Source organism: Ranitomeya imitator, chromosome 2, assembly GCF_032444005.1.
Source record: "Ranitomeya imitator isolate aRanImi1 chromosome 2, aRanImi1.pri, whole genome shotgun sequence".
Classification (NCBI taxonomy): Eukaryota; Metazoa; Chordata; class Amphibia; order Anura; family Dendrobatidae; genus Ranitomeya; species Ranitomeya imitator.
This window is the reverse complement of record NC_091283.1, coordinates 295,217,449-295,243,668: the sequence shown is the minus strand read 5'-3', so window position 1 is coordinate 295,243,668 and position 26,220 is coordinate 295,217,449. Positions and strand designations below refer to the sequence as shown.

General features: G+C 50.0%; 1 protein-coding gene across 2 annotated transcripts; it reads left to right on the top strand.

Moving 5' to 3' along the window:
* Positions 1-12,773: 12,773 nt before the first annotated feature.
* On the top strand, positions 12,774-24,341 carry LOC138663300 (oocyte zinc finger protein XlCOF22-like). 2 transcript variants are annotated; one of them, XM_069749482.1, is made up of 7 exons: positions 12,774-13,569; positions 16,085-16,177; positions 16,307-16,486; positions 16,570-16,693; positions 16,773-16,870; positions 17,069-17,159; positions 21,862-24,341. In XM_069749482.1, the coding sequence occupies exons 1-7, from the start codon at positions 13,567-13,569 to the stop codon at positions 22,956-22,958; spliced, it is 1,686 nt and encodes a 561-aa protein (XP_069605583.1). In that variant the 5' UTR covers positions 12,774-13,566; the 3' UTR covers positions 22,959-24,341. The 2 variants fall into 2 exon arrangements, with proteins under 2 accessions (XP_069605583.1, XP_069605584.1); XM_069749483.1 differs by having other exon boundaries at positions 12,775-16,177.
* The last annotated feature ends 1,879 nt before the right edge of the window (positions 24,342-26,220 follow it).

The window sequence follows — 26,220 nt, the reverse complement described above, 5'->3', positions numbered from 1 at the left end:
ATTATTCTCTATGTGGAGTGCGGCTCTGCGGGTGGAGGTCGGTGCTGGAGGCTCCATTATTCTCTATGTGGAGTGCGGCTCTGCGGGTGGAGGTCGGTGCTGGAGGCTCCATTATTCTCTATGTGGAGTGTGGCTCTGCGGGTGGAGGTCGGTGCTGGAGGCTCCATTATTCTCTATGTGGAGGTCGGTGCTGGAGGCTCCACTATTCTCTATGTGGAGGTAGGTGGTGGAGGCTCCATTATTCTCTATGTGGAGTGTGGCTCTGCGGTGGAGGTCGGTGCTGGAGGCCCCATTATTCTCTATGTGGAGTGCGGCTCTGCGGGTGGAGGTCGGTGCTGGAGGCACCATTATTCTCTATGTGGAGTGCGGCTCTGCGGGTGGAGGTCGGTGCTGGAGGCTCCATTATTCTCTATGTGGAGTGCGGCTCTGCGGGTGGAGGTCGGTGCTGGAGGCTCCATTATTCTCTATGTGGAGTGCGGCTCTGCGGGTGGAGGTCGGTGCTGGAGGCTCCATTATTCTCTATGTGGAGTGCGGCTCTGCGGGTGGAGGTCGGTGCTGGAGGCTCCATTCTCTATGTGGAGTGTGGCTCTGCGGGTGGAGGTCGGTGCTGGAGGCTCCATTATTCTCTATGTGGAGTGCGGCTCTGCGGGTGGAGGTCAGTGCTGGAGGCTCCATTATTCTCTATGTGGAGTGTGGCTCTGCTGGTGGAGGTCGGTGCTGGAGGCCCCATTATTCTCTTATGTGGAGTGCGGCTCTGCGGGTGGAGGTCGGTGCTGGAGGCTCCATTATTCTCTATGTGGAGTGCGGCTCTGCGGGTGGAGGTCGGTGCTGGAGGCTCCATTATTCTCTATGTGGAGTGCGGCTCTGCGGGTGGAGGTCGGTGCTGGAGGCTCCATTATTCTCTATGTGGAGTGCGGCTCTGCAGGTGGAGGTCGGTGCTGGAGGCTCCATTATTCTCTATGTGGAGTGCGGCTCTGCGGGTGGAGGTAGGTGCTGGAGGCTCCATTATTCTCTATGTGGAGTGTGGCTCTGCGGTGGAGGTCGGTGCTGGAGGCCCCATTATTCTCTTTGTGGAGTGTGGCTCTGCGGGTGGAGGTCGGTGCTGGAGGCTCCATTATTCTCTATGTGGAGTGCGGCTCTGTGGGTGGAGGTCGGTGCTGGAGGCTCCATTATTCTCTATGTGGAGTGTGGCTCTGCAGGTGGAGGTCGGTGCTGGAGGCTCCATTATTCTCTATGTGGAGTGCGGCTCTGCGGGTGGAGGTCGGTGCTGGAGGCTCCATTATTCTCTATGTGGAGTGTGGCTCTGCGGGTGGAGGTCGGTGCTGGAGGCCCCATTATTCTCTATGTGGAGTGTGGCTCTGCGGGTGGAGGTAGGTGCTGGAGGCTCCATTATTCTCTATGTGGAGTGCGGCTCTGTGGGTGGAGGTCGGTGCTGGAGGCTCCATTATTCTCTATGTGGAGTGCGGCTCTGCGGGTGGAGGTCGGTGCTGGAGGCTCCATTATTCTCTATGTGGAGTGCGGCTCTGCGGGTGGAGGTCGGTGCTGGAGGCTCCATTATTCTCTATGTGGAGTGTGGCTCTGCGGGTGGAGGTCGGTGCTGGAGGCTCCATTATTCTCTATGTGGAGGTCGGTGCTGGAGGCTCCATTATTCTCTATGTGGAGGTAGGTGGTGGAGGCTCCATTATTCTCTATGTGGAGTGTGGCTCTGCGGTGGAGGTCGGTGCTGGAGGCCCCATTATTCTCTATGTGGAGTGCGGCTCTGCGGGTGGAGGTCGGTGCTGGAGGCACCATTATTCTCTATGTGGAGTGCGGCTCTGCGGGTGGAGGTCGGTGCTGGAGGCTCCATTATTCTCTATGTGGAGTGCGGCTCTGCGGGTGGAGGTCAGTGCTGGAGGCTCCATTATTCTCTATGTGGAGTGTGGCTCTGTGGGTGGAGGTCGGTGCTGGAGGCCCCATTATTCCCTATGTGGAGTGCGGCTCTGCGGGTGGAGGTCGGTGCTGGAGGCTCCATTATTCTCTATGTGGAGTGCGGCTCTGCGGGTGGAGGTCGGTGCTGGAGGCTCCATTATTCTCTATGTGGAGTGCGGCTCTGCGGGTGGAGGTCGGTGCTGGAGGCTCCATTATTCTCTATGTGGAGTGCGGCTCTGCGGGTGGAGGTCGGTGCTGGAGGCTCCATTATTCTCTATGTGGAGTGCGGCTCTGCGGGTGGAGGTCGGTGCTGGAGGCCCCATTATTCCCTATGTGGAGTGCGGCTCTGCGGGTGGAGGTCGGTGCTGGAGGCCCCATTATTCTCTATGTGGAGTGTGGCTCTGCGGGTGGAGGTCGGTGCTGGAGGCTCCATTATTCCCTATGTGGAGTGCGGCTCTGCGGGTGGAGGTTGGTGCTGGAGGCTCCATTATTCTCTGTGTGGAGTGCGGCTCTGTGGGTGGAGGTCAGTGCTGGAGGCCCCATTATTCTCTATGTGGAGTGTGGCTCTGTGGGTGGAGGTCGGTGCTGGAGGCTCCATTATTCTCTATGTGGAGTGCGGCTCTGTGGGTGGAGGTCGGTGCTGGAGGCTCCATTATTCTCTATGTGGAGTGCGGCTCTGTGGGTGGAGGTCGGTGCTGGAGGCTCCATTATTCTCTATGTGGAGTGCGGCTCTGTGGGTGGAGGTCAGTGCTGGAGGCTCCATTATTCTCTATGTGGAGTGCGGCTCTGTGGGTGGAGGTCGGTGCTGGAGGCTCCATTATTCCCTATGTGGAGTGCGGCTCTGCGGGTGGAGGTCGGTGCTGGAGGCTCCATTATTACCTATGTGGAGTGCGGCTCTGCGGGTGGAGGTCGGTGCTGGAGGCCCCATTATTCTCTATGTGGAGTGTGGCTCTGTGGGTGGAGGTCGGTGCTGGAGGCTCCATTATTCCCTATGTGGAGTGCGGCTCTGCGGGTGGAGGTCGGTGCTGGAGGCTCCATTATTCCCTATGTGGAGTGCGGCTCTGCGGGTGGAGGTCGGTGCTGGAGGCCCCATTATTCTCTATGTGGAGTGTGGCTCTGTGGGTGGAGGTCGGTGCTGGAGGCTCCATTATTCCCTATGTGGAGTGCGGCTCTGCGGGTGGAGGTCGGTGCTGGAGGCTCCATTATTCTCTATGTGGATGTCGGTGCTGGAGGCTCCATTATTCTCTATGTGGAGTGCGGCTCTGCTGGTGGAGGTCGGTGCTGGAGGCCCCATTATTCTCTATGTGGAGTGCGGCTCTGCGGGTGGAGGTCGGTGCTGGAGGCTCCATTATTCTCTATGTGGAGTGCGGCTCTGCGGGTGGAGGTCGGTGCTGGAGGGTCCATTATTCTCTATGTGGAGTGCGGCTCTGCGGGTGGAGGTAGGTTCTGGAGGCCCCATTATTCTTTATGTGGAGTGCGGCTCTGCGGGTGGAGGTTGGTGCTGGAGGCTCCATTATTCTCTATGTGGTGTGCGGCTCTGCAGGTGGAGGTAGGTTCTGGAGGCTCCATTATTCTCTATGTGGAGTGTGGCTCTGCGGGTGGAGGTCGGTGCTGGAGGCTCCATTATTCTCTATGTGGAGTGCGGCTCTGTGGGTGGAGGTCGGTGCTGGAGGCTCCATTATTCTGTATGTGGAGTGCGGCTCTGCGGGTGGAGGTCGGTGCTGGAGGCTCCATTATTCTCTATGTGGAGTGTGGCTCTGCGGGTGGAGGTCGGTGCTGGAGGCTCCATTATTCTCTAAGTGGAGTGCGGCTCTGCGGATGGAGGTCGGTGCTGGAGGTTCCATTATTCTCTATGTGGAGTGCGGGTGGAGGTCGGTGCTGGAGGCTCCATTATTTTCTATGTGGAGTGCGGCTCTGCGGGTGGAGGTCGGTGCTGGAGGCTCCATTATTCTCTATGTGGAGTGCGGCTCTGCGGGTGGAGGTCGGTGCTGGAGGCTCCATTATTCTCTATGTGGAGTGCGGGTGGAGGTCGGTGCTGGAGGCTCCATTATTCTCTATGTGGAGTGTGGCTCTGCGGGTGGAGGTCGGTGCTGGAGGCTCCATTATTCTCTATGTGGAGTGCGGCTCTGTGGGTGGAGGTCGGTGCTGGAGGCTCCATTATTCTCTATGTGGAATGTGGCTCTGCGGGTGGAGGTCGGTGCTGGAGGCTCCATTATTCTCTATGTGGAGTGCGGCTCTGCGGATGGAGGTAGGTGCTGGAGGCTCCATTATTCTCTATGTGGAGTGCGGCTCTGCGGGTGGAGGTCGGTGCTGGAGGCTCCATTATTTTCTATGTGGAGTGCGGCTCTGCCGGTGGAGGTCGGTGCTTGAGGCTCCATTATTCTCTATGTGGAGTGCGGCTCTGCGGGTGGAGGTCGGTGCTGGAGGCTCCATTATTCTCTATGTGGAGTGCGGGTGGAGGTCGGTGCTGGAGGCTCCATTATTCTCTATGTGGAGTGCGGCTCTGCAGGTGGAGGTCGGTGCTGGAGGCTCCATTATTCTCTATGTGGAGTGCGGGTGGAGGTCGGTGCTGGAGGCCCCATTATTCTCTATGTGGAGTGCGGCTCTGCAGGTGGAGGTCGGTGCTGGAGGCTCCATTATTCTCTATGTGGAGTGCGGCTCTGCGGGTGGAGGTAGGTGCTGGAGGCTCCATTATTCTCTATGTGGAGTGTGGCTCTGCGGTGGAGGTCGGTGCTGGAGGCCCCATTATTCTCTATGTGGAGTGTGGCTCTGCGGGTGGAGGTCGGTGCTGGAGGCTCCATTATTCTCTATGTGGAGTGCGGCTCTGTGGGTGGAGGTCGGTGCTGGAGGCTCCATTATTCTCTATGTGGAGTGTGGCTCTGCAGGTGGAGGTCGGTGCTGGAGGCTCCATTATTCTCTATGTGGAGTGCGGCTCTGCGGGTGGAGGTCGGTGCTGGAGGCTCCATTATTCTCTATGTGGAGTGTGGCTCTGCGGGTGGAGGTCGGTGCTGGAGGCCCCATTATTCTCTATGTGGAGTGTGGCTCTGCGGGTGGAGGTAGGTGCTGGAGGCTCCATTATTCTCTATGTGGAGTGCGGCTCTGTGGGTGGAGGTCGGTGCTGGAGGCTCCATTATTCTCTATGTGGAGTGCGGCTCTGCGGGTGGAGGTCGGTGCTGGAGGCTCCATTATTCTCTGTGGAGTGCGGCTCTGCGGGTGGAGGTCGGTGCTGGAGGCTCCATTATTCTCTATGTGGAGTGTGGCTCTGCGGGTGGAGGTCGGTGCTGGAGGCTCCATTATTCTCTATGTGGAGGTCGGTGCTGGAGGCTCCATTATTCTCTATGTGGAGGTAGGTGGTGGAGGCTCCATTATTCTCTATGTGGAGTGTGGCTCTGCGGTGGAGGTCGGTGCTGGAGGCCCCATTCTCTATGTGGAGTGCGGCTCTGCGGGTGGAGGTCGGTGCTGGAGGCACCATTATTCTCTATGTGGAGTGCGGCTCTGCGGGTGGAGGTCGGTGCTGGAGGCTCCATTATTCTCTATGTGGAGTGCGGCTCTGCGGGTGGAGGTCAGTGCTGGAGGCTCCATTATTCTCTATGTGGAGTGTGGCTCTGTGGGTGGAGGTCGGTGCTGGAGGCCCCATTATTCCCTATGTGGAGTGCGGCTCTGCGGGTGGAGGTCGGTGCTGGAGGCTCCATTATTCTCTATGTGGAGGTCGGTGCTGGAGGCTCCATTATTCTCTATGTGGAGTGTGGCTCTGCGGGTGGAGGTCGGTGCTGGAGGCTCCATTATTCTCTATGTGGAGTGCGGCTCTGCGGGTGGAGGTCGGTGCTGGAGGCCCCATTATTCCCTATGTGGAGTGCGGCTCTGCGGGTGGAGGTCGGTGCTGGAGGCCCCATTATTCTCTATGTGGAGTGTGGCTCTGTGGGTGGAGGTCGGTGCTGGAGGCTCCATTATTCCCTATGTGGAGTGCGGCTCTGCGGGTGGAGGTTGGTGCTGGAGGCTCCATTATTCTCTGTGTGGAGTGCGGCTCTGTGGGTGGAGGTCAGTGCTGGAGGCCCCATTATTCTCTATGTGGAGTGTGGCTCTGTGGGTGGAGGTCGGTGCTGGAGGCTCCATTATTCCCTATGTGGAGTGCGGCTCTGCGGGTGGAGGTCGGTGCTGGAGGCTCCATTATTCCCTATGTGGAGTGCGGCTCTGCGGGTGGAGGTCGGTGCTGGAGGCCCCATTATTCTCTATGTGGAGTGTGGCTCTGTGGGTGGAGGTCGGTGCTGGAGGCTCCATTATTCCCTATGTGGAGTGCGGCTCTGCGGGTGGAGGTCGGTGCTGGAGGCTCCATTATTCCCTATGTGGAGTGCGGCTCTGCGGGTGGAGGTCGGTGCTGGAGGCCCCATTATTCTCTATGTGGAGTGTGGCTCTGTGGGTGGAGGTCGGTGCTGGAGGCTCCATTATTCCCTATGTGGAGTGCGGCTCTGCGGGTGGAGGTCGGTGCTGGAGGCTCCATTATTCTCTATGTGGATGTCGGTGCTGGAGGCTCCATTATTCTCTATGTGGAGTGCGGCTCTGCTGGTGGAGGTCGGTGCTGGAGGCCCCATTATTCTCTATGTGGAGTGCGGCTCTGCGGGTGGAGGTCGGTGCTGGAGGCTCCATTATTCTCTATGTGGAGTGCGGCTCTGCGGGTGGAGGTCGGTGCTGGAGGGTCCATTATTCTCTATGTGGAGTGCGGCTCTGCGGGTGGAGGTAGGTTCTGGAGGCCCCATTATTCTTTATGTGGAGTGCGGCTCTGCGGGTGGAGGTTGGTGCTGGAGGCTCCATTATTCTCTATGTGGAGTGCGGCTCTGCAGGTGGAGGTAGGTTCTGGAGGCTCCATTATTCTCTATGTGGAGTGTGGCTCTGCGGGTGGAGGTCGGTGCTGGAGGCTCCATTATTCTCTATGTGGAGTGCGGCTCTGTGGGTGGAGGTCGGTGCTGGAGGCTCCATTATTCTGTATGTGGAGTGCGGCTCTGCGGGTGGAGGTCGGTGCTGGAGGCTCCATTATTCTCTATGTGGAGTGCGGCTCTGTGGGTGGAGGTCGGTGCTGGAGGCTCCATTATTCTCTATGTGGAGTGTGGCTCTGCGGGTGGAGGTCGGTGCTGGAGGCTCCATTATTCTCTGGAGTGCGGCTCTGCTGGTGGAGGTCGGTGCTGGAGGCTCCATTATTCTCTATGTGGAGTGTGGCTCTGCGGGTGGAGGTCGGTGTTGGAGGCTCCATTATTCTCTATGTGGAGTGCGGCTCTGCGGATGGAGGTCGGTGCTGGAGGTTCCATTATTCTCTATGTGGAGTGCGGGTGGAGGTCGGTGCTGGAGGCTCCATTATTTTCTATGTGGAGTGCGGCTCTGCGGGTGGAGGTCGGTGCTGGAGGCTCCATTATTCTCTATGTGGAGTGCGGCTCTGCGGGTGGAGGTCGGTGCTGGAGGCTCCATTATTCTCTATGTGGAGTGCGGGTGGAGGTCGGTGCTGGAGGCTCCATTATTCTCTATGTGGAGTGTGGCTCTGCGGGTGGAGGTCGGTGCTGGAGGCTCCATTATTCTCTATGTGGAGTGCGGCTCTGTGGGTGGAGGTCGGTGCTGGAGGCTCCATTATTCTCTATGTGGAATGTGGCTCTGCGGGTGGAGGTCGGTGCTGGAGGCTCCATTATTCTCTATGTGGAGTGCGGCTCTGCGGATGGAGGTAGGTGCTGGAGGCTCCATTATTCTCTATGTGGAGTGCGGCTCTGCGGGTGGAGGTCGGTGCTGGAGGCTCCATTATTTTCTATGTGGAGTGCGGCTCTGCCGGTGGAGGTCGGTGCTTGAGGCTCCATTATTCTCTATGTGGAGTGCGGCTCTGCGGGTGGAGGTCGGTGCTGGAGGCTCCATTATTCTCTATGTGGAGTGCGGCTCTGCGGGTGGAGGTCGGTGCTGGAGGCTCCATTATTCTCTATGTGGAGTGCGGCTCTGCGGGTGGAGGTCGGTGCTGGAGGCTCCATTATTCTCTATGTGGAGTGTGGCTCTGCGGGTGGAGGTCGGTGCTGGAGGCTCCATTATTCTCTATGTGGAGTGCGGGTGGAGGTCGGTGCTGGAGGCTCCATTATTCTCTATGTGGAGTGCGGGTGGAGGTAGATGCTGGAGGCTCCATTATTTGTTCTGTCCCCTCATGAGGCGAATGGAGGTGTGGTTGGCTAATAAGGGTTGTGAGAGATTTGTACCTTCGGTTTTCCTCGATACGAGGCAGAAAGTGTTGTGAATTCTGTGGCTGAATTCACTCCTGTGGTCACAAGTGGTATTGCAGCCTCTGGGCTTCCTCCCTCAGGTGTTTTGGTGAGCTCGTTGGCTGCCTTGCTATTTAACTCCACCTGAGTCTGTCTTCCTTGCTCCTTGTCAATGTTCCAGTGTTGGATCTGAGCTACTGCATCTTTCCTGTGGCCTGCTGCTCTGCTAGATAAGTGTTACTTTGTTTTTGTTTCCGTTTTTTCTGTCCAGCTGTGCTATTCTCTTTTGCTGGAAGCTCTGAGACGCAAAGGGTGCACCGCCGTGCCGTTAGTTCGGCACGGTGGGTCTTTTTGCCCCCCTTTGCGTGGTTCTGCTTTAGGGTTTTTTGTAGACTGCATAGTTCTCTTTGCTATCCTCGCTCTGTCTAGAATATCGGGCCTCACTTTGCTGAATCTATTTCATTCCTACGTTTGTCTTTTCATCTTGCTAACAGTCATTATATGTGGGGGGCTGCCTATTCCTTTGGGGTATTTCTCTGAGGCAAGTCAGGCTTGTATTTCTATCTTCAGGCTAGTCAGCTCCTCAGGCAGTGCCGAGTTGCATAGGTAGTGTTAGGCGCAATCCACTGCTGCTTTTAGTTGTGTGAGGATAGGTTCAGGTATTGCAGTCTGCAGAGATTCCACGTCTCAGAGCTTGTTCTATTGTTTTTGGGTTATTGCCATATCACTGTATGTGCGCTGATTACTGCACACTGTGTTGCCTGATAGCACAGCATAACAAGAAAGGACCAATGCTGTTCAGCATCCAGAGAGATGATGCACACCAGGGATTGTGCAATCCAGACTTGTTTATTTGGAAATCTGAACATACAGCGTAGAATGGTATACAGTAATTTCTTGGGTAGCAAACCAGACTGAATACAATCAGGGTATACTTAAATAGAAAACCAAAAAAGAAAAATACCCTTAAAAAATACCTTTATTTCTCCTACCCCCATGACGGCACCACGGAGAGAGAGGGATCCGCCCTCAGGGACAGGAAACCCACAGATTAAAAAGGCGGGACCTCTCTTCCACCTCAGTTCGGTTTCCTGTCCCTGACGGGGAACCCACATGTGAACATACCTGCAACGCGGGATCCTGGGGACCATCCGGCCGGGGAGTGCAGCGGGGGGCGTTGCAGCGGTCGGGGTGGATTCCGTTCCCCGAAGGCACCATCCGGGGTCGGCGGGCCCTGAGTCGGTGCAGGGAGGAGGCAGTGAAGAAGGAACCGGTCTGCCTCTTCCCTTTTAACAGCGACCGGTAATAGGTAGGCCTACCTAGTGTAACACTGCCGGTCTGGAGGCACTGGGGTCTTGCTTTAATGCTTGCTCGAGTAACTTTTCACTTCATCTTATGCGATTTCTTCCTCCCATTTCTGTTTGAAGAATTTTTCCTCGAGCCTCTGCTTCTACTTTCTTTGCTTCTGCTTTAGCCTCTGCTTCTGCTTTCTTTTCGGTGTATGAACGTCTCAGTTTGAACCGCTCTGCGTTTATACCGGCCTCTAGAATTATGTCGCTGAGGGCTGAAGTTCTTGAGCAGGATGATTTGTATGACCAAACAGAGTGTTTAGATCGCACAGATCAGCCTCGTCTAGTTACTTGCAGATGGGCGATACGGAGCTCCACTTTCTTTGGCGTCTTGCATGGCAGTGTCCCTTTCTCTGTCTGTGGAATCTGCCTTGCTTAACTCTGATAGGGCTTTGTCGATTTTAGATTGTTTTAGGAAGGTGGCGTACTTTGCAGACAGTCTCTTGTATCTGCCGTATCTAGCTGTCTTATAGTGTCCTGTAAACTCGCAGCATCATCTTTGTGGCATTGGACTCTTGACATGAGGGAGGTGACTCGTTCCCATAGGTCGTTCAGGTTGTCATTGAACTCATCCCTTGTTGAATGGTAATTCTCAAGGACCTTTTAATGTTGGCTTGAAGGAGCGAACTGGTCGTGCATCTTGGTCTGTTTCGGTGGTGGGCTCTGGTCCCTGGTCTTCATAATGGACAGTATCGGGTTGTATTTGCTCTGTTTCAGCATTGGGGGCTGCATAAGGTCCTTTTTGGCCATTTTGATTTAAGGTGCGCTGTCTCTTTAAGAAATTGAACTTTTGAATTGGGGGCTGGAAATCGTGGTGCAGCTTTGTTCCGACCCCCTGATAAGATTCCCAAGGTGTTTTTGGAGAATTGTGGGGTTCTGCAGTCCTACAATCTGCAGCGATGTGGTATAATATACAGACAATCTTTATGCACAATGTGGTCTGAGGTGATGCTGCAGGAGAATTCTTAGCAGAGCAGGGCTGCAGTATGTGAGCAGGCAGAGCGTGGGCACATGGGTTGGGATATATGGGTGATTCTGGCCTGGCTTCAAGGAGTCTTTCGACTGTTCTGTCCCCACATGAGGCAAATTGAGGTGTGGTTGACTAATAAGGGTTGTGAGAGATTTGTACCTTCAATTTTCCTCGATGTAGGGCAGACAGGACCAATGCTGTTCAGCGTCCGGAGAGATGATGCACACCAGGGATTGTGCAATCCAGACTTGCTTATTTGGAAATCTGGACATACAGTGTAGAATGGTAATACAGTAACTTCTCCAGAGTTGGGTCAAGTACAGCAAGTGTACTATTGACCGTGAATGAGCAGCAAGAGGTCGAAAGACTGATGACTTCCTAAGCCAGGTTCAAGCGTGTCCTCTCACAACAGCATGTAAACTAAAAAATGAAATGGATGCCAGAGGAAGAGAAGACTTGACCCCTGAACCGGAAGTGGAAGATATGCCCACAAGAATAAATTAATAACAAGCTGCCATATGGAAAAAGGCCATAGAGTGGCAGCAGAGCAGAAATGTAAGAACACACATGAAAACACACATAAAAACTGAAGAGCATAACTTGCACGGAACAGCACATTATTCTCTATGTGGAGTGTGGGTGGAGGTCGGTGCTGGAGGCTCCATTATTCTCTATGTGGAGTGCGGCTCTGCGGGTGTAGGTCTGTGCTGGAGGCTCCATTATTCTCTATGTGGAGGTCGGTGCTGGAGGCTCCATTATTCTCTATGTGGAGTGCGGCTCTGCGGGTGGAGGTAGGTGCTGGAGGTTCCATTATTCTCTATGTGGAGTGCGGCTCTGCGGGTGGAGGTCGGTGCTGGAGGCTCCATTATTCTCTATGTGGAGTGCGGCTCTGCGGGTGGAGGTCGGTGCTGGAGGCTCCATTATTCTCTATGTGGAGTGCGGCTCTGCGGGTGGAGGTAGGTGCTGGAGGCTCCATTATTCTCTATGTGGAGTGCGGCTCTGCGGGTGGAGGTAGGTGCTGGAGGCTCCATTATTCTCTATGTGGAGTGCGGCTCTGCGGGTGGAGGTCGGTGCTGGAGGCTCCATTATTCTCTATGTGGAGTGTGGCTCTGCGGGTGGAGGTCGGTGCTAGAGGCTCCATTCTCTTTATGGAGTGCAGCTCTGCGAGTGGAGGTCGGTGCTGGAGGCTCCATTATTCTCTATGTGGAGGTCGGTGCTGGAGGCTTCATTATTCTCTATGCGGATTGCGGGTGGAGGTCGGTGCTGGAGACTCCATTATTCTCTATGTGGAGTGCGGCTCTGCGGGTGGAGGTCGGTGCTAGAGGCTCCATTATTCTCTATGTGGAGGTCGGTGCTGGAGACTCCATTATTCTCTGTGTGGAGTGCGGCTCTGCGGGTGGAGGGATGTGGAGATTCCCCATTACTGGCGGATTAATACTAGAAATATATTGCACAGGGGATATCGCAGCCAATTCCCACAAGAAGAATCATGGAAACACAGAATTAGAAATGATTCTTTCTCCGCAGTTTCTATAGGACCTAATACATTCCTGATTCCGGAGAATAAGGAAATGTGCACACGTTGCATATTTGCCTGTGTAATTTTCTGCCAGATTCTTGGTCTTTTGGCAGAAAGCACAAAAAAAAATTGACGCGGATTTGATGCTTTTTTTTATTTTTTTTATGCAGATTTGTATTCGTTTTTGTAAGCTAAATAAAGATCTATTTAACAAAAAAAGAATTGCGATGTCATTTCTTGTCCAACCTCTTAATTTACATACTCCATTGAAGAATGTTTACCATCACAGAAAGATAGATATATCTATAGATAGATAATAACAAGCCCGATGTTTAGTAATAAACATAATAAAATGGTACATAAAGAGTTAAATAAAGGCACACTCGCAAGAGTCTCGCATTGCTGACTGCACTCGGAACCGGAATGTTCAGCTGCACAGAAATACATGCAGCCGCACACTCCAGTCCCGAGTGGCAGTGTCGGGTATTGATGCGAGAGACTCGTGTGAGTTTCTTGTAAGTGTAACCCTAGCCTTAAGCGCAATATCTGTTTAATTTTTAAAAAAATTTAGAAAAAAAAAGGCCTTGGCTCTCGCGTAATTTTCTGCGTCAGAGAGGGAAAGTCAGTGACTGGGGGCTGATGTTTATAGCCTAGGAAGGGGTTAATACCCATGGATCTTCCCAGGCTATGAATATCAGCCCGCAGCTGTGTATTTAGCCTTTACTGGCCATTAAAATAGGGTGACCCCCCCCAAAAAAAAAACAAAAACAAACCTATAACCCCTTATAATTAATAGCCAGGAAAGGCTATGCAGACAGCTGCAGGCTGATGTTCATAGCCTAAGAAGGGGCCCTGGCTACAAGCACCAGCTCATAGCTGCCCCAGAAAGGGCACATCTGTAATATGTGCCAATTCCGGCACCTAGCCTCTCCCTTCCCACTGCCCTGTAGTAGTGGCACATAGGGTAAATGTCACCTTTGTATTATAACGTGACATGGAGAGGCGTCAATAAGACACCTATCCATTACTAATCCTGTAGATGTGAATCCGTTAAATAAAGCCACAGCCAGAATAAAGTATTATAATGAAATAAAACACTACACAGTTTTGCCATCTTTATTCTGCCAATCCATGCGATTCCCTGTATCTCCTGTAAAAAATAAAAAATCAACACAAATTATCCCTGGTTCAACGCAGTCCATTTAATAATGAGTGTCCCACGATGATCTCCCTTACAGGGCCTCTAGTGACACACTGACAGGAGACAATGGCTCCTGAAGTGTTATCACTGAGGGTTCAGTGTGTTCAGGTTCTCACTTTATAGCACTGCTGTGAGAATTATCTCACGCAGCGGTGCCACAAGTGACAGTATAAACTCTGCTGTACTAGGCAGAGGGATACAGGGCGGAGGATTATCTCCTGTCACTGTATCACCAGAACCCCTGGAAAGCGGTCACATCTGCTGATGAGACAGCTCTCCACGGGAGATCGTCGTGGGACACTTGATATTAAATGGATTACATCAGACCAGGAAGTATACTGTTGGTTTATTTTTATTTTTTTTTTTACAGGTGATGGAGGGAGTCAGGGACTAGGTGTATGGTGAGTATATACTGTATGTTGTATGTGTATTTTTTCTTTTTTTACACCGTAGCTGGATGATTGGACTACTACTGGCCCATCATCCGGCTAGCTGTCTCTATAGCAGGCATAGCCAGATGGGACTTGTAGTATCATCAGACGATGCCTGCCTACACACAGCCCTGCACACAGACTCAGATACACACAGACATGCACAGCTCCGCCCACACACTGTCTCTGCCCACACAGTCTTCCTCCTCCCGATCTGCAGCGTTTCTCGCACCTAAGGCTATATTCACACTTAGCGGTTTTTACCGCGGAACCGCCGCGATTTTGATGCTGCGGGTCCGCAGCAGTTTCCATAGCGTTTACAGTAAAATGTAAACCCTATGGAAACCGCAAACCGCTGTGCACATGCTGCGGGAAAAAACGCGCGGGAACGCAGCGGTTTACAACCCGCAGCATGTCACTTCTTTGTGCAGAATCGCTGCGATTCTGCACCCATAGGAATACATTGAACCGCTTACTTCCCGCATGGGGCTGTGCCCACGTTGCGGGAAGTAAGCGGATAATGTGCGGGTGGTACCCGGGGTGGAGGAGAGGAGACTCTCCTCCAGGCCCTGGGAACCATATTTGGGGTTAAAAAATAAAAAATCTGGTTATACTCACCCTCTGATGTCCGGAGCTCCTGGGCGCTGCACGCGGCTGTCCGGTCAGAGTTGCTGTGCGCCCAGGACCTGCGGTGACGTCGCGGTCACATGACCGTGACGTCACGAAGGGTCCTTCTCGCACAGCATCTCTGGAACCGGACCGCCGGGTGCAGCGCCGAGGGATCGGGACGTCAGAGGGTGAGTATAACCAATTTTTATTATTTTTAACATTACTATTGATGCTGCATATTGCTGCATATGCAGCATCAATAGTATAGGCGGAAACCCGCAGCGGAAAACGCGGAACAAACCGCGATAAATCTGCAGGGAGAACCGCAGTTGTTTTGCCCTGCAGATTTATCAAATCCGATGCGGGAGAACCCGCAGGGACCCGACGCAAGGTGTGAACATAGCCTAACTATGCAGCAAAACTGTAGATCTTTTTAAACCTGCGGTTGTGCTGCAGATTTGACTGAATCAATGGAAGTCAATGGGTGCAGAAATGCTGCAGATCCGCAAAAAGAATACACATGCTGCGGAAAATAAAATGCTGCTAATCTGCGAGTTTTTTTCCTCAGCATGTGCACACCAATTATCATTTCCCATTAACTTACATTGGTTGTGCACTACACTGCGGATTTGATGCAATTCCGCGCGTCCAAAAATGCTGCGGAAAACACAAAACTCTGCAACATTTGCACATAGCCTAATAGAAATACTGCAGAAAAGAGAGGAAGAAAGTTCAGAGAAGAAGCTTCATAGAAAGACATTGAAGTTACAGACGCCATTTAACCCTTTGGGAGAAAGTGATTCCAGCACTTTACCGAGTAAATCCCCCGAGAACTGTAGCAGGTAAAGACCCCAATATCCACAGATGTCCCTTCTAATTGGGGGAAACTGTCACCTCTAATAATCCTCGGACAGTTCTGACAAACATTGAAAAATACCCCTTTATGGAGGTGACAGAAAGTCTGTTTAGTCTCTTTAGCTTCATAGTATCAGCTCTAATCCAATGGGGAGAGAGCGATTTACCCTGAAAAGTCACAGATTGTGGGGTTGTTATAAAATGTTATATTTAGGGGGTTTGTGTTGTCTCTTTATAAGAATCACAATGGTTTTGTTCCTTTTCCGCTGATAGATACAAACGACCCAACTATGAAAGGCGGAAACCAAGGAAACATGTATTACTCTCATAGTACGGGGCCTCCACACAGTATAATGTTTCCCAGTTCCTCCATAACCAATTTTATTTTTGTGTTTTTCATGTAATATATACGTAGAAGTCAAAGCTAAAATACTTAAAAATCCCATCATATTCAGAGAAAAAAAACCTGTACATGGAGAATTTGAAACACATGACTCTTGTCTTGTTGTTCTTACCAACCATCTTTTCTAAAAACCTCAAACTTCTGTGTGTGAATCAGAGCTGAGATCTGACGTGATAGAAGATTACAGTGCGGGGAAGACGGGAAACCTTCATATAGACGGCCGGTGGTGATGGAGTCAGTGACGGACTCTGGACAAATCTGTTTCTAGAGCCGTAGTAGAAGATGAAGATGTCGTCCTCACCATGAAGTAGTTATTTCTCCTGTCACGTATAATGAATATCTCCTGCAGTATTGCTAATGCCGATTCCAGGGTCGGTAAATGAGACGAGAATTAGCGTTATGGAAGATGAGTCTATGAGGAACGTATTCAGCTGCCGACTCCGAGGAAGAAACTGCTTGTTGTCTGTGGCCTAAATATATAGGTTTTATTAGTAGATGTAAAGAAGGAAAATAAATACTGTAAAATAATAAATCTCATATGTTTCCCTTATTATCTCCAGTAATTGTATTATTACACGGGATTTTTATGATGTTACATCGGCTCATCTTCTCATTCAGGTTTACCCATCAAAGATGGATATGGACAGAGACAAGATGGTGGAGAGGATATTACACCTCACCCTAGAGATCCTCTTCCATCTTACTAGAGAGGTGAGAGATGCTGATGACGTCACATAACATCAGTTCTGTCCATCTGTTATTCCCATAGATAAGAATGGAGAGGTGAGGACTCTGGAAATGTCTGTAGTGAGATTTATTAATGTGTCTCTCCATAACCAGGATTACACAGTAGTGAAGAAGACCTCTAGTGAGCGCTGTCAGGACCCTGTGTCTGAGGGATGGGGAAGACCCCTGAGCGCAGTCACGGGGTCTCCACCTCACCCCCTGATACAAGAGGACATCAATGACCAGAAGATCCTAGAACTCACCTACAAGATGATTGAGCTGCTGACTGGAGAGGTGACACTGCTGGGAATGCTGGGACATTATACAATAAAACTATGAAGGGATCAGAGTGATGATGGTATCATTGTATGTGTCAGGTTCCTATAAGGTGTCAGGATGTCGCAGTTTATTTCTCCATGGAGGAGTGGGAGTATTTAGAAGAACACAAAGATCTGTACAAGGACGTCATGATGGAGGTTCCCCAGCCCCTCACATCACCAGGTAATAGGACTAAATTCACACGGCCTATAATTATCTGTATGTAAAGAATGAATTCAGTCCCTGTATGTGTTTCCTCCAGATCTATCCAGTAAGAAGACAACACCAGAGAGATGTCCCCGTCCTCTTCTTCCACAGGACTGTAAACAAGAAGATCCCAATGTTCCTCAGGATCATCAGGTAGATGGAGAGAAGGTGTCATGAGATCTCCCCTATGATGTGTAGATGGCTGTGAAGGTCTTGTGCTCAGTCTTGTTTTATCCACCAGTATTATATGTTTTATACTTGTGTAATGAGAATGGTGGAGATGGCAGGATTAGAGCTGATCATAGATGTGACTTCTCCATCTCTCTGTGACTTTTACAATATTTGTTTCAGGGTGAAGATCTGACCCATATTAATACTACAGAGACATATGTGAGGGGTGATGAGTGGTGTAAGGAGGAGATGCCTACATATGACTACCCAGGTGAGTAGTGACCACTAAATGCAGTGATGTTTCAGATTCTTCTCAGTCATCGTAGTAGTCCAGCCGTTTTACAGTCGTGTGATCATCATTTTTCCGCTAGAGCAGAACATTCTCCTTCATCCAAAAATGTTCAAACTACTTAGTGTAATTGTGAAAGCCCTTTTCTAAGTAATTTACAACCTGGTGGATCCAACTAACCCTGGAATTTAAAATGCTGATTCTTACCTTCCGTGATCTACAACACTAAATGACACTGTATGTAGAAATGTGCTGACAAGTTAGAAAATCACTTGGAAAAAAGTATTAAGATGAGACTGTAAGATAAAGTGGAGGGTAATGATGCTCTTGGCTTCCTAGAATCCTGATATCTTATCGGATGACTCTACCTTCTCTCGCTTCTGTGCTGCCTTGCTTATCACCTTTTAACTCCTGTATGGATCTGGATTTACACAGAGACCATAGTGTTACCTGCTGTACTGTAGTGTAAGATAGCAAAAGGAATAGTTATGTAGTTGGGTCAGAACCAGGACCGCAGAGATAATAAAAAGTAAGAAGATGCAAGAGTAGTCAGTAAAAGGGCCGGAATCACAACAGGAAACAAATACACATGCCGAGACCTGAGCACAGAGAACTGAACCAGAGGAGAACAAGACTGTATCTGGCAGCTTCCGGCAATATGCAGATAGTACTATTGGTCTCAGGCACCCTAATCTTAGTCGTTGGACAGAACCTGTGCCACCCAGACCATGTCCTCCCTCCATCACTAGTGCCACCTGTGAAATGAATATGGTAGCTCCTGGTGACAAAAGCAGATGTCACTGGAGCAGATCCCAGTATAAATGGTACACACCATTTGCAGAAGCTTTAATATGACAAAATGGCAGAATATCACAGTAGTAGAAATCCACATGAAGTGACTCCTTTTTTAAATTAATTCGCCAAGGGTTATAATCTATAAGAGTAGTTACTTTTTGGATTCCACAGCCACTTTCCAGAAATTAGCACTTAGGGGATGTTGGGAAGTGAAAATTTCAAATGTATGATTACCCAACACATAATGCCAAGATTGTGCTACAGGAGACACACTGTTAAAGCTGGCGGAACGCACCGAGTATATATAAAGATAGTAAAGATGCGTTCGCAGCCCGGGGTCCACCATGCAGGAGTGGAACCTGCTGCTAGTTAACTGTGGCACTCAGGGGCGCCGCTATCATGGGGCAAGTTGAGCCCTTTGCTTCAGGCGGCAGTCACTGAAAGACAGGGGTTGGCAGAGCGGCGGTCAGAACACCTGGTGCCGACTGCCCATAACCCCTGACATTTGCTGAGTGTCACTAGTGCGGTGCGCGCGCCCCTGCTCCCAACCCACAACCTAACCGTTAGGTTAATCACAACCCACGGTGTGCAATATCAGCCGGTCATCCCTGCACCCGCAGAGTAGCACACCACATATTGGCTGCTCTGTGCAAACAGGACCTGTGATGAGGTCACAGGAGGGGAGGAGTCGGGGTCACATGATTGGGACCTCCATAGATTTCAGGACTCTGCTGTAATGGTTGCCATGGTAAGCTGCCTTATGTGGGGTCAGGAGGGGTTTACAGTGTGGATGTAGCAGAGCCGTGTGTGTACGAGGTGTACGGAGCGGAGCTGAATGTGTACGAGGTGTACGGAGCGGAGCCGTGTGTGTATGAGGTGTATGGAGCGGAGCTGTGTGTGTATGAGGTGTATGAAGCAGAGCCCCTGAGTACGGTGCCCAGAATACTGTATGGAGGACTATACTGTATGATTTATGACCTATTGGAGAATGTACAATAGTTATCACTCATGTAATGTATGGTGGGGACTGTATATGAGATGGGAGCCCTATAGGGGGGCTGTACTGTATATGTGTTTGGGGGGCGCCGTATTGAAGTTTGCCTCAGGCAGCAGTGTGGTTGATTCACCCCTGGCGGCACTATATGGTGGTACTACGCCAGAATAGACATGGGTTCCGTCACCCGGTCTGTATAGGAGCTAACTATGTTGCTTCACAGAGTCGCAGGGAATAAAGGTAACGCTGTGCCCTGCTGGCAGTCACAGGGTGCAGCACATGGATACTAGTGGGATCCCTGCAAATCACCCCCACTATGCTGGTGATTGATCCCGCTCTGACCCTCGGTGGCTTCTGAGCCCGCGCCTGAGGACGCCCTGAGTCAGATGCTGGGATCAAGCGGGAGTTCCCACCCTACACTGACGGATTGTCAGGAGAAACGAGATAGCCGCACAGAGTGCGTACAGAACCAACCTGGCTTTCAGTGCTGGTTAGACACAGTACAGATAGTGCCATCCAGCACCAGGCACAATCTGGCGCTAGACAGCTCCATCATTCATCAACTCTAAGGATGGGAATGATTTGGAGCTTTCGTGAGAACAGGCATACATCCACACACACACAATTACTGATTTATACTAGCGCATGGCAATGTGAACCTTTTATAGAGAAAGCTCTCCAGGACCTTCCTAGTGGTCCAATAGGAGCTGCTATTGGACTGGAGCATGTGACCCCCGACCTCCAATGAGGTCTTCCCTTGGGCATGCCCAGTAGAGGAAAAGTAGGACTTAGTCCCAGGAGCGTGTAACGCTCGTGCGCAGACTGGTTGGTGCGGGCGTCTGGGGGTGTGGACCCACTGGACCACTGACCAGACTTCCCTGGAAGGGGCGTAAATAAGTAGCTTCCTAGGTGTTCGCTGGAGCCTCTGATGGTGAGTTCAGACTTGTGCGGCAGGTAGCTACCAGGTACCACTCCAGGGTGGAGTCTGGCTGTGGATGCTGATCCCACCGGAGGACAGGACACAGGCAGGCATGGCTGTGACACTGGCTGGCGGACGGGTATGGCAGAGGCCCTGACGGGCAGATGGGCTTGACAGAGACACAGGCAGGCTGGCACTCTGGCAGATAGGCGGGTGTATGGAGGCAGGTAAGATCCTGTTCAGACTGGAGGGTATATGGAAACAGGTAGGGACCTGTTCGGACTGGTGAATATAAAAGAGACAGGTGGAGACCTGTACGGCAAGTTGCAGAACAGAGATAGAGCAAGAGCGGATGCAAGCAGAACCACAGGAGGGGGAGTTAGGAGCAGGAGGCGGAGCCAAGAACAGAAACGCAGGAAAGAGCAAAGAAGGAGAAGACTGAGCTAAGAGAAGAGGAAGGCGGAGCTCAGAGTAAAGAAGGAGAAGGTAGAGAAGGAGAGGGAGGAGCCAAGAGCGGAGACGCTAGATGTAGAGCCAAGAGTGGAGATGCTGGAGGCGGAGCCAACAATGGAGATGCTGAAGGCGGATCCAAGAGCAGAGATGCTGGAGGCGGAGCCAAAAGCCAGAAGGCACAGAGCCACAGGTTGTGGTGAGCAAAGCAAAGAGGCACAGAGCCACAAGAAGTGGCGAGCAAACAGAGAAGCACAGAACCACAGACAGTGGCAAGCAGAGGAGAGAGAGAGTGCAGAGATACACACAGCAGAGTGGGAATGGCAACAACCAAAGCAGGAACAGACAAACCAGAGTTCAGACAGGAACGGACATAGACCAGAGTTCAGACACAGAAGTAACGGAACACAGATTCAGACAAGGGTATGACGCCCCACTGGGTGGCGAACACAGAACAGAACCAGACGCCTCAGCAGCAAAGTACTGACTGAGGAAGTAAGTTTGCTCCGGCGTCCTCCAATGGGTGAGGACGCCTTAAGAATCAGAGGCCTCTAGGCTATTGGCCAGAGACACCTTAGGGAGGTGCACACAAACTGAATAAGAAACAGGAGTTGCTGGCGCCGCCCCCCTATGCACACAGACAGAAAGTGTACACAGAGCAAGCGGCCATGAAGCACACGGCATGGAGCTGGCAGCAGACAGATCTCACAGCATAGCAGAAGGTGAGTGAGTTGATGTAACAGGCAGACAGGGGATGGAAGGCCATGCAGTGATGCCGGCAGGGTTGTTACAGAGCGTCTGCTCGCTGTTGAACAGTGCTGGTTACAATGGCTGAGCCTAGAAGATCAGCAGTAACCAAGCGCACAGTATCTGCCGGAGCCAGACGATGGGACTGACATCTCTGCTGAGCAGGCTTCATTGTGGCTAGAGAAGAGACTGCAGCGGAGGTGGTTTGAGATTCCCCCTGTGCAGCAGCGGGAACTCGACACCTAACACACACTGTAAATTAAGTGGGTTCTTCTCACTTTAGTAATGCCAAATACATGGATGCTAAATGTGGTTTGAGTTCACTGCAAGGCTCAGAAGGGGAGTTTTGACTTTCGGAGAGCGGATATTGCTGGATAGGTTTGTGGAAGCCATGTTGCTTATCAAGAGCCTTTTGAGACACTAATAATGTGGGAACCTCTGTTTTTCCACTGACAGATGATGGACCTGTGTGGGCGCTTTTTTTTTTTTTTTTTTTTAAGGATGAGTAGAAGTTTTTATTGGTATTATTTTTGCCTACATAACATTGGTTGCTTTTTATTCCATATTTGGGAGGCAGAATGAACACACAGTTTAACACCACCCTGTACTGGTTCATCCTATGAGGTTTTCTATTAGCCTGTGAACTGCCATTGTCTTGGTGAATAATTCAATTTTTTTTTTACATAATTTGCCATTTTTATGGACAGTTTAATGTACAAAAATATATAAATTTCAAGGATATTTTATTAAAAAATTATAATTGGTTTCATTCTTTGCAGATGACTGTACCAGAAGATCAGAGGGACAATTGACATCTTTAATTTTTAAATCAGATGATCTAAAGATCCCACAGGATACAATTGAAGGGAATGCTATTACTCCAGATATTCCTTCATCCCTTCACTGCAAAGATCTAATATCTGGTCCATTGAAACGGGTTTCGTCTTCTGATTCATTACTGACTATTAAGGAAAATCATAGTTGCAAAATAATCATTAAAACACAAATTGCTCCTAGTGCATTGAAGCCATTTTCACCTTCAGATTGTGGAAATGGGTATTCCCCCGAAAAATCTTTTTTTAAACATCAAAAAATTCACGCAGCAGATAATAGATTTTATTGTTCCAAGTGTGGGAAATGTTTTAACCAGAAATCACAACTTGTTAGTCACCAGAGAATTCACACAGGGGAGAAGCCTTTTTCATGTTCAGAATGTAAGAAATGTTTTAAATGGAGAACAAGTCTTGATAGCCACCTAAGAACCCACCTAGAGGAGAAGCCTTTTTCTTGTTCAGAATGTGGGAAATGTTTTAAATGGAAAGCAAATCTTGATAGCCACCAGAGGACCCACAGACAGGAGAAGTGTTTTTCATGTTCAGAATGTGGGAAATATTTTAACAAGAAAGTGAATATTGATAGCCATCAGAGAACTCACACAGGGGAAAAGCCTTATTCATGTTCAGAATGTGGGAAATGTTTTTCACAGAAATCAACTCTTACTAAACATCAGAGAACTCACACAGGGGAAAAGCCTTATTCATGTTCAGAATGTGGGAAATGTTTTTCACAGAAATCAACTCTTACTAAACATCAGAGAACTCACATAGGGGAGAAGCCCTTTTCATGTTCAGAATGTGGGAAATGCTTTTCAGAGAAATCAACTCTTACTAAACATCAGATAACTCACACAGGAGAGAAGCCATTTTCATGTTCAGAATGTGGGAAATGCTTTTCAGAGAAATCAACTCTTACTAAACATCAGATAACTCACACAGGAGAGAAGCCATTTTCATGTTCAGAATGTGGAAAATGTTTTAACCAGAAATGGATTCTTGTTAGACATCAAAGAACTCACATATGGGAGAAGCTGGTTTAATGTTCAGAATGTGGGAAATGTTTTATACTGAAATCATATCGCACATCAGGAAACTCACATTTCACTTGCATAGGATGTGGGAGATTTTTAAACTCAAAATCACATCTTGTTAGACACCAGAACAGTCACACAAGGAAGAAGCCATTTTCTTGTTTAGAATGTGGGAAACTGTTTAACCAGAGAGTGCATATTGATAGCCACCGGAGAACCCACACATTGGAGAATACCACAAGTACATCCAACTGGTCTCTACACATTAGAAAGGCCATAGCTGCACAACTAAAAACACCACCTCGGACCTAACTCCATAATAGGCCATTGTGGAGTTTCTCGTACCTCCTGAGGAACCAGAGGGGAGGTTGCAACACACAGTCAACAAGGGGAAGGGAAGGTGCGAAGTAAGATACGAAAACCCTGGTTAAGAAAACTAAAACACTTTTTTTAGGGCAAAGAAAGCAAGCTAAGGAAATAGAAAAATAAAAGGAACACGTATAAGCTCTCAGAACCCTAACAGTGGTAGAAAGAAAAGGTGCTGGGAGGGAAATAAAACAAACTGCAAGAATGAAACTGGATCTTACCAAGCAAGGTAAACCACTGAGCTGAAGGGCTGAAACTCCTGAACACGCATCCACCAAGAGGTAAAGCCAGCAAGGAAATTCAGTGAAGGGAAGAGTGAACACATAAAATCCCTCCCAGAATGTGATAGGGCAAACCAAAAAGGGAAAATGAGAAGCCGTTGGAGAGGAGCAAATCTAGAAAGGAGAGGAGCAAATCTAGAAAGGAAAATAGACAATAGAAACCATCAGCATTTGGACAGGGAAGAAAAGCAGACAGAAGAACCGACTATTCAGCAACAGCTATGACAGTACCCACACTTCTACGAGGGGCCACAGGACCCTCAGATACCCCTGATTTCGCTGATGGAACTCTCTCATCAAGTGATTCATAGATACATAGGTTGAGAAAAAAACTTAGGTTCACTAAATTCAACCGTTCTCCACCAAATTTATTTTTTTTTGTCACTACATTTTCTACCAAAATGCCTTCCAACATATAGAGAATGCTAAAGACTATACCAAAACATTTCCAACTGTGCCATAATTCTGTTCCACGTGGCCTTAAAGTCTTTGGCAGCGATAGGATACATGGGGGTATTAGAGGGGGGAATTTGAAACAACTGTTGGCACAATCTGAAACTAAATGGATTGTGGAACTGGGCACTATGTCCCCTGTTGGACTCAATGAAAAGTTGAGCTTTGCTCCGTTTTTATAGTTCTCTGCTTTTTATTATTTTTCTGTTTTGTCGTTATTGTGTAATTTTAAAGGTTTTTTTCTGTAATTTCTTTACTCCAGTAATAATTACGAAAAAACTATCTTCAATAATTGTCTTGGTTTGAGATATCACCCTTCTCACTCATCCGCATTGATTGACATCTCCTAGCTCTTCGGCACTTCAGCAGAATCATGTAAGGACTTCATCCTATTAAAGACTGGTGATGTCAATTTTAAAATCCTTTACTGACGTCGCCTGGAGATCAAGACCATATGAAATGGATTCTCTTTTATTGTTGTGCTTTTGAAAATTTACTTATATATTTCTGATTTTTCTTGATGGCCTAATATGTTAATATGGTCTGCATGCATTATATGTTAGAATTGAGCACTGTTTAACCCCATTAACCACCGCCGATACGCCTTTTAACGGCGGCAGTTAAGGGTACTTAAACCACAGCGGCGTTAATTAACGGCGCTGTGGAAAAAGTAAATAGCGCCCCCCAGAGTCGGATTTTCTCCGGGGTCTCGGCTGCCGGGGGTAGCCGAGACCCCAGAGAACATGATTCGGGGGTTTTTTTACCGACCCCGCTTTTGCGATCGCCGGTAATTAACCGTTTACCGGCCATCGCAAAAAAAAAAAAAAAAAAACGCGATTTCCCTTTTAATTTCTCTGTCCTCCGATGTGATCGCACATCAGAGGACAGAGAAATGGGGTCCCAGATAGCCCCCCAATACTCACCTGTCTCCCCCGGTGCTCCTCGTGGCTCCCGATGGGCGCCACCATTTTTTTCCGGCAAAAAAATGCCGAGTGCATGCGCAGTGCGCCCGCCGGCCGGTACCGGGAGGATCTTTGGGGTCTGGGCTGCCGAGGGTAGCCGAGACCCCAAAGAACATGATCGGGGTCGGTTATACTGACCCCTGTTTGCAATCGCCAGTAATTAACTGTTTACCGGCGATTGCAAAAAAAAAAAAAAGTGGTGTGTAATTCTCTGTCCTCTGATATGATCGCACATCAGAGGACAGAGAAATAGGGGGATTCGGGGACCCTGTCATACTTACCGGTGTCCCAGGGTCCCCCTGCGTCCTCTCCTGCCCACCGGCGTCTTCTTTGGGAAACGAAATGGCGGGCGCATGTGCAGTGCGCCTGCCATCTGTCGCCATCTGCCGGCCGGCAGGAGAAAGCAGTTGGGGCTAAAATTAGGGCTAGGGTTAGGGCTAAATTTAGGGTTATGGTTGGGGCTAAATTTAGGGTTAGGCTTCTTTCTCACTTGCGTCGGTACGGGGCCGTCGCAATGCGTCGGCCTGACATACCGACGCACGTTGTGAAAATTGTGCACAACGCGGGCAGCGGATGCAGTTTTTCGACGCATCTGCTGCCCAATCTATGTCCTGGGGAGGAGGGGGCGGAGTTACGGCCACGCATGCGCGGTCGGAAATGGCGGACGCGACGTACAAAAAAACGTTACATTGAACGATTTTTTTGTGCCGACGGTCCACCAAAACACAACTGATCCAGTGTATGTCGCGATCCGTCGGCAACACAAGTCTATGGGCAAAAAAATGCATCCTGCGGGCACATTTGCAGGATCCGTTTTTTGTCCAAAACGACGGATTGCGACGGATGCCAAACGACGCAAGTGTGAAAGTAGCCTTAGGGTTAGGGTTGGGGCTAAAGTTAGGGCTAGGGTTGCGGCTAAAGTTAGGGTTAGAGTTGGGATTAGGGTTAGGGTTTGGATTAGGGTTGGCATTAGGGTTACGCTTGGGATTAGGGATAGGTTTGGGATTAGGGTTAAGGTTAGGGTTGGGATTAGGGGTGTATTGGGATTAGGGTTAGGTTTGAGGTTAGGGTTGAGATTAGGATTGGGGGTGTGTTGGATTTAGGGTTTTGATTAGGGTTATGGTTAGGGTTGACATTAGGGTTGTTTTGGGGTAAGGGTTGTGATTATCGTTAGGGTTGTGATTAGGATTATGGATCGGGTTGGGATTA

Excerpts from the sequence above, each read along its gene's own strand:
- LOC138663300 (XM_069749482.1), top strand. Across the intron at positions 16,178-16,306 it reads TCTTCCATCTTACTAGAGAG|GATTACACAGTAGTGAAGAA; the intron begins GTGAGAGATGCT and ends CTCCATAACCAG. Across the intron at positions 16,694-16,772 it reads CCAGCCCCTCACATCACCAG|ATCTATCCAGTAAGAAGACA; the intron begins GTAATAGGACTA and ends TGTTTCCTCCAG.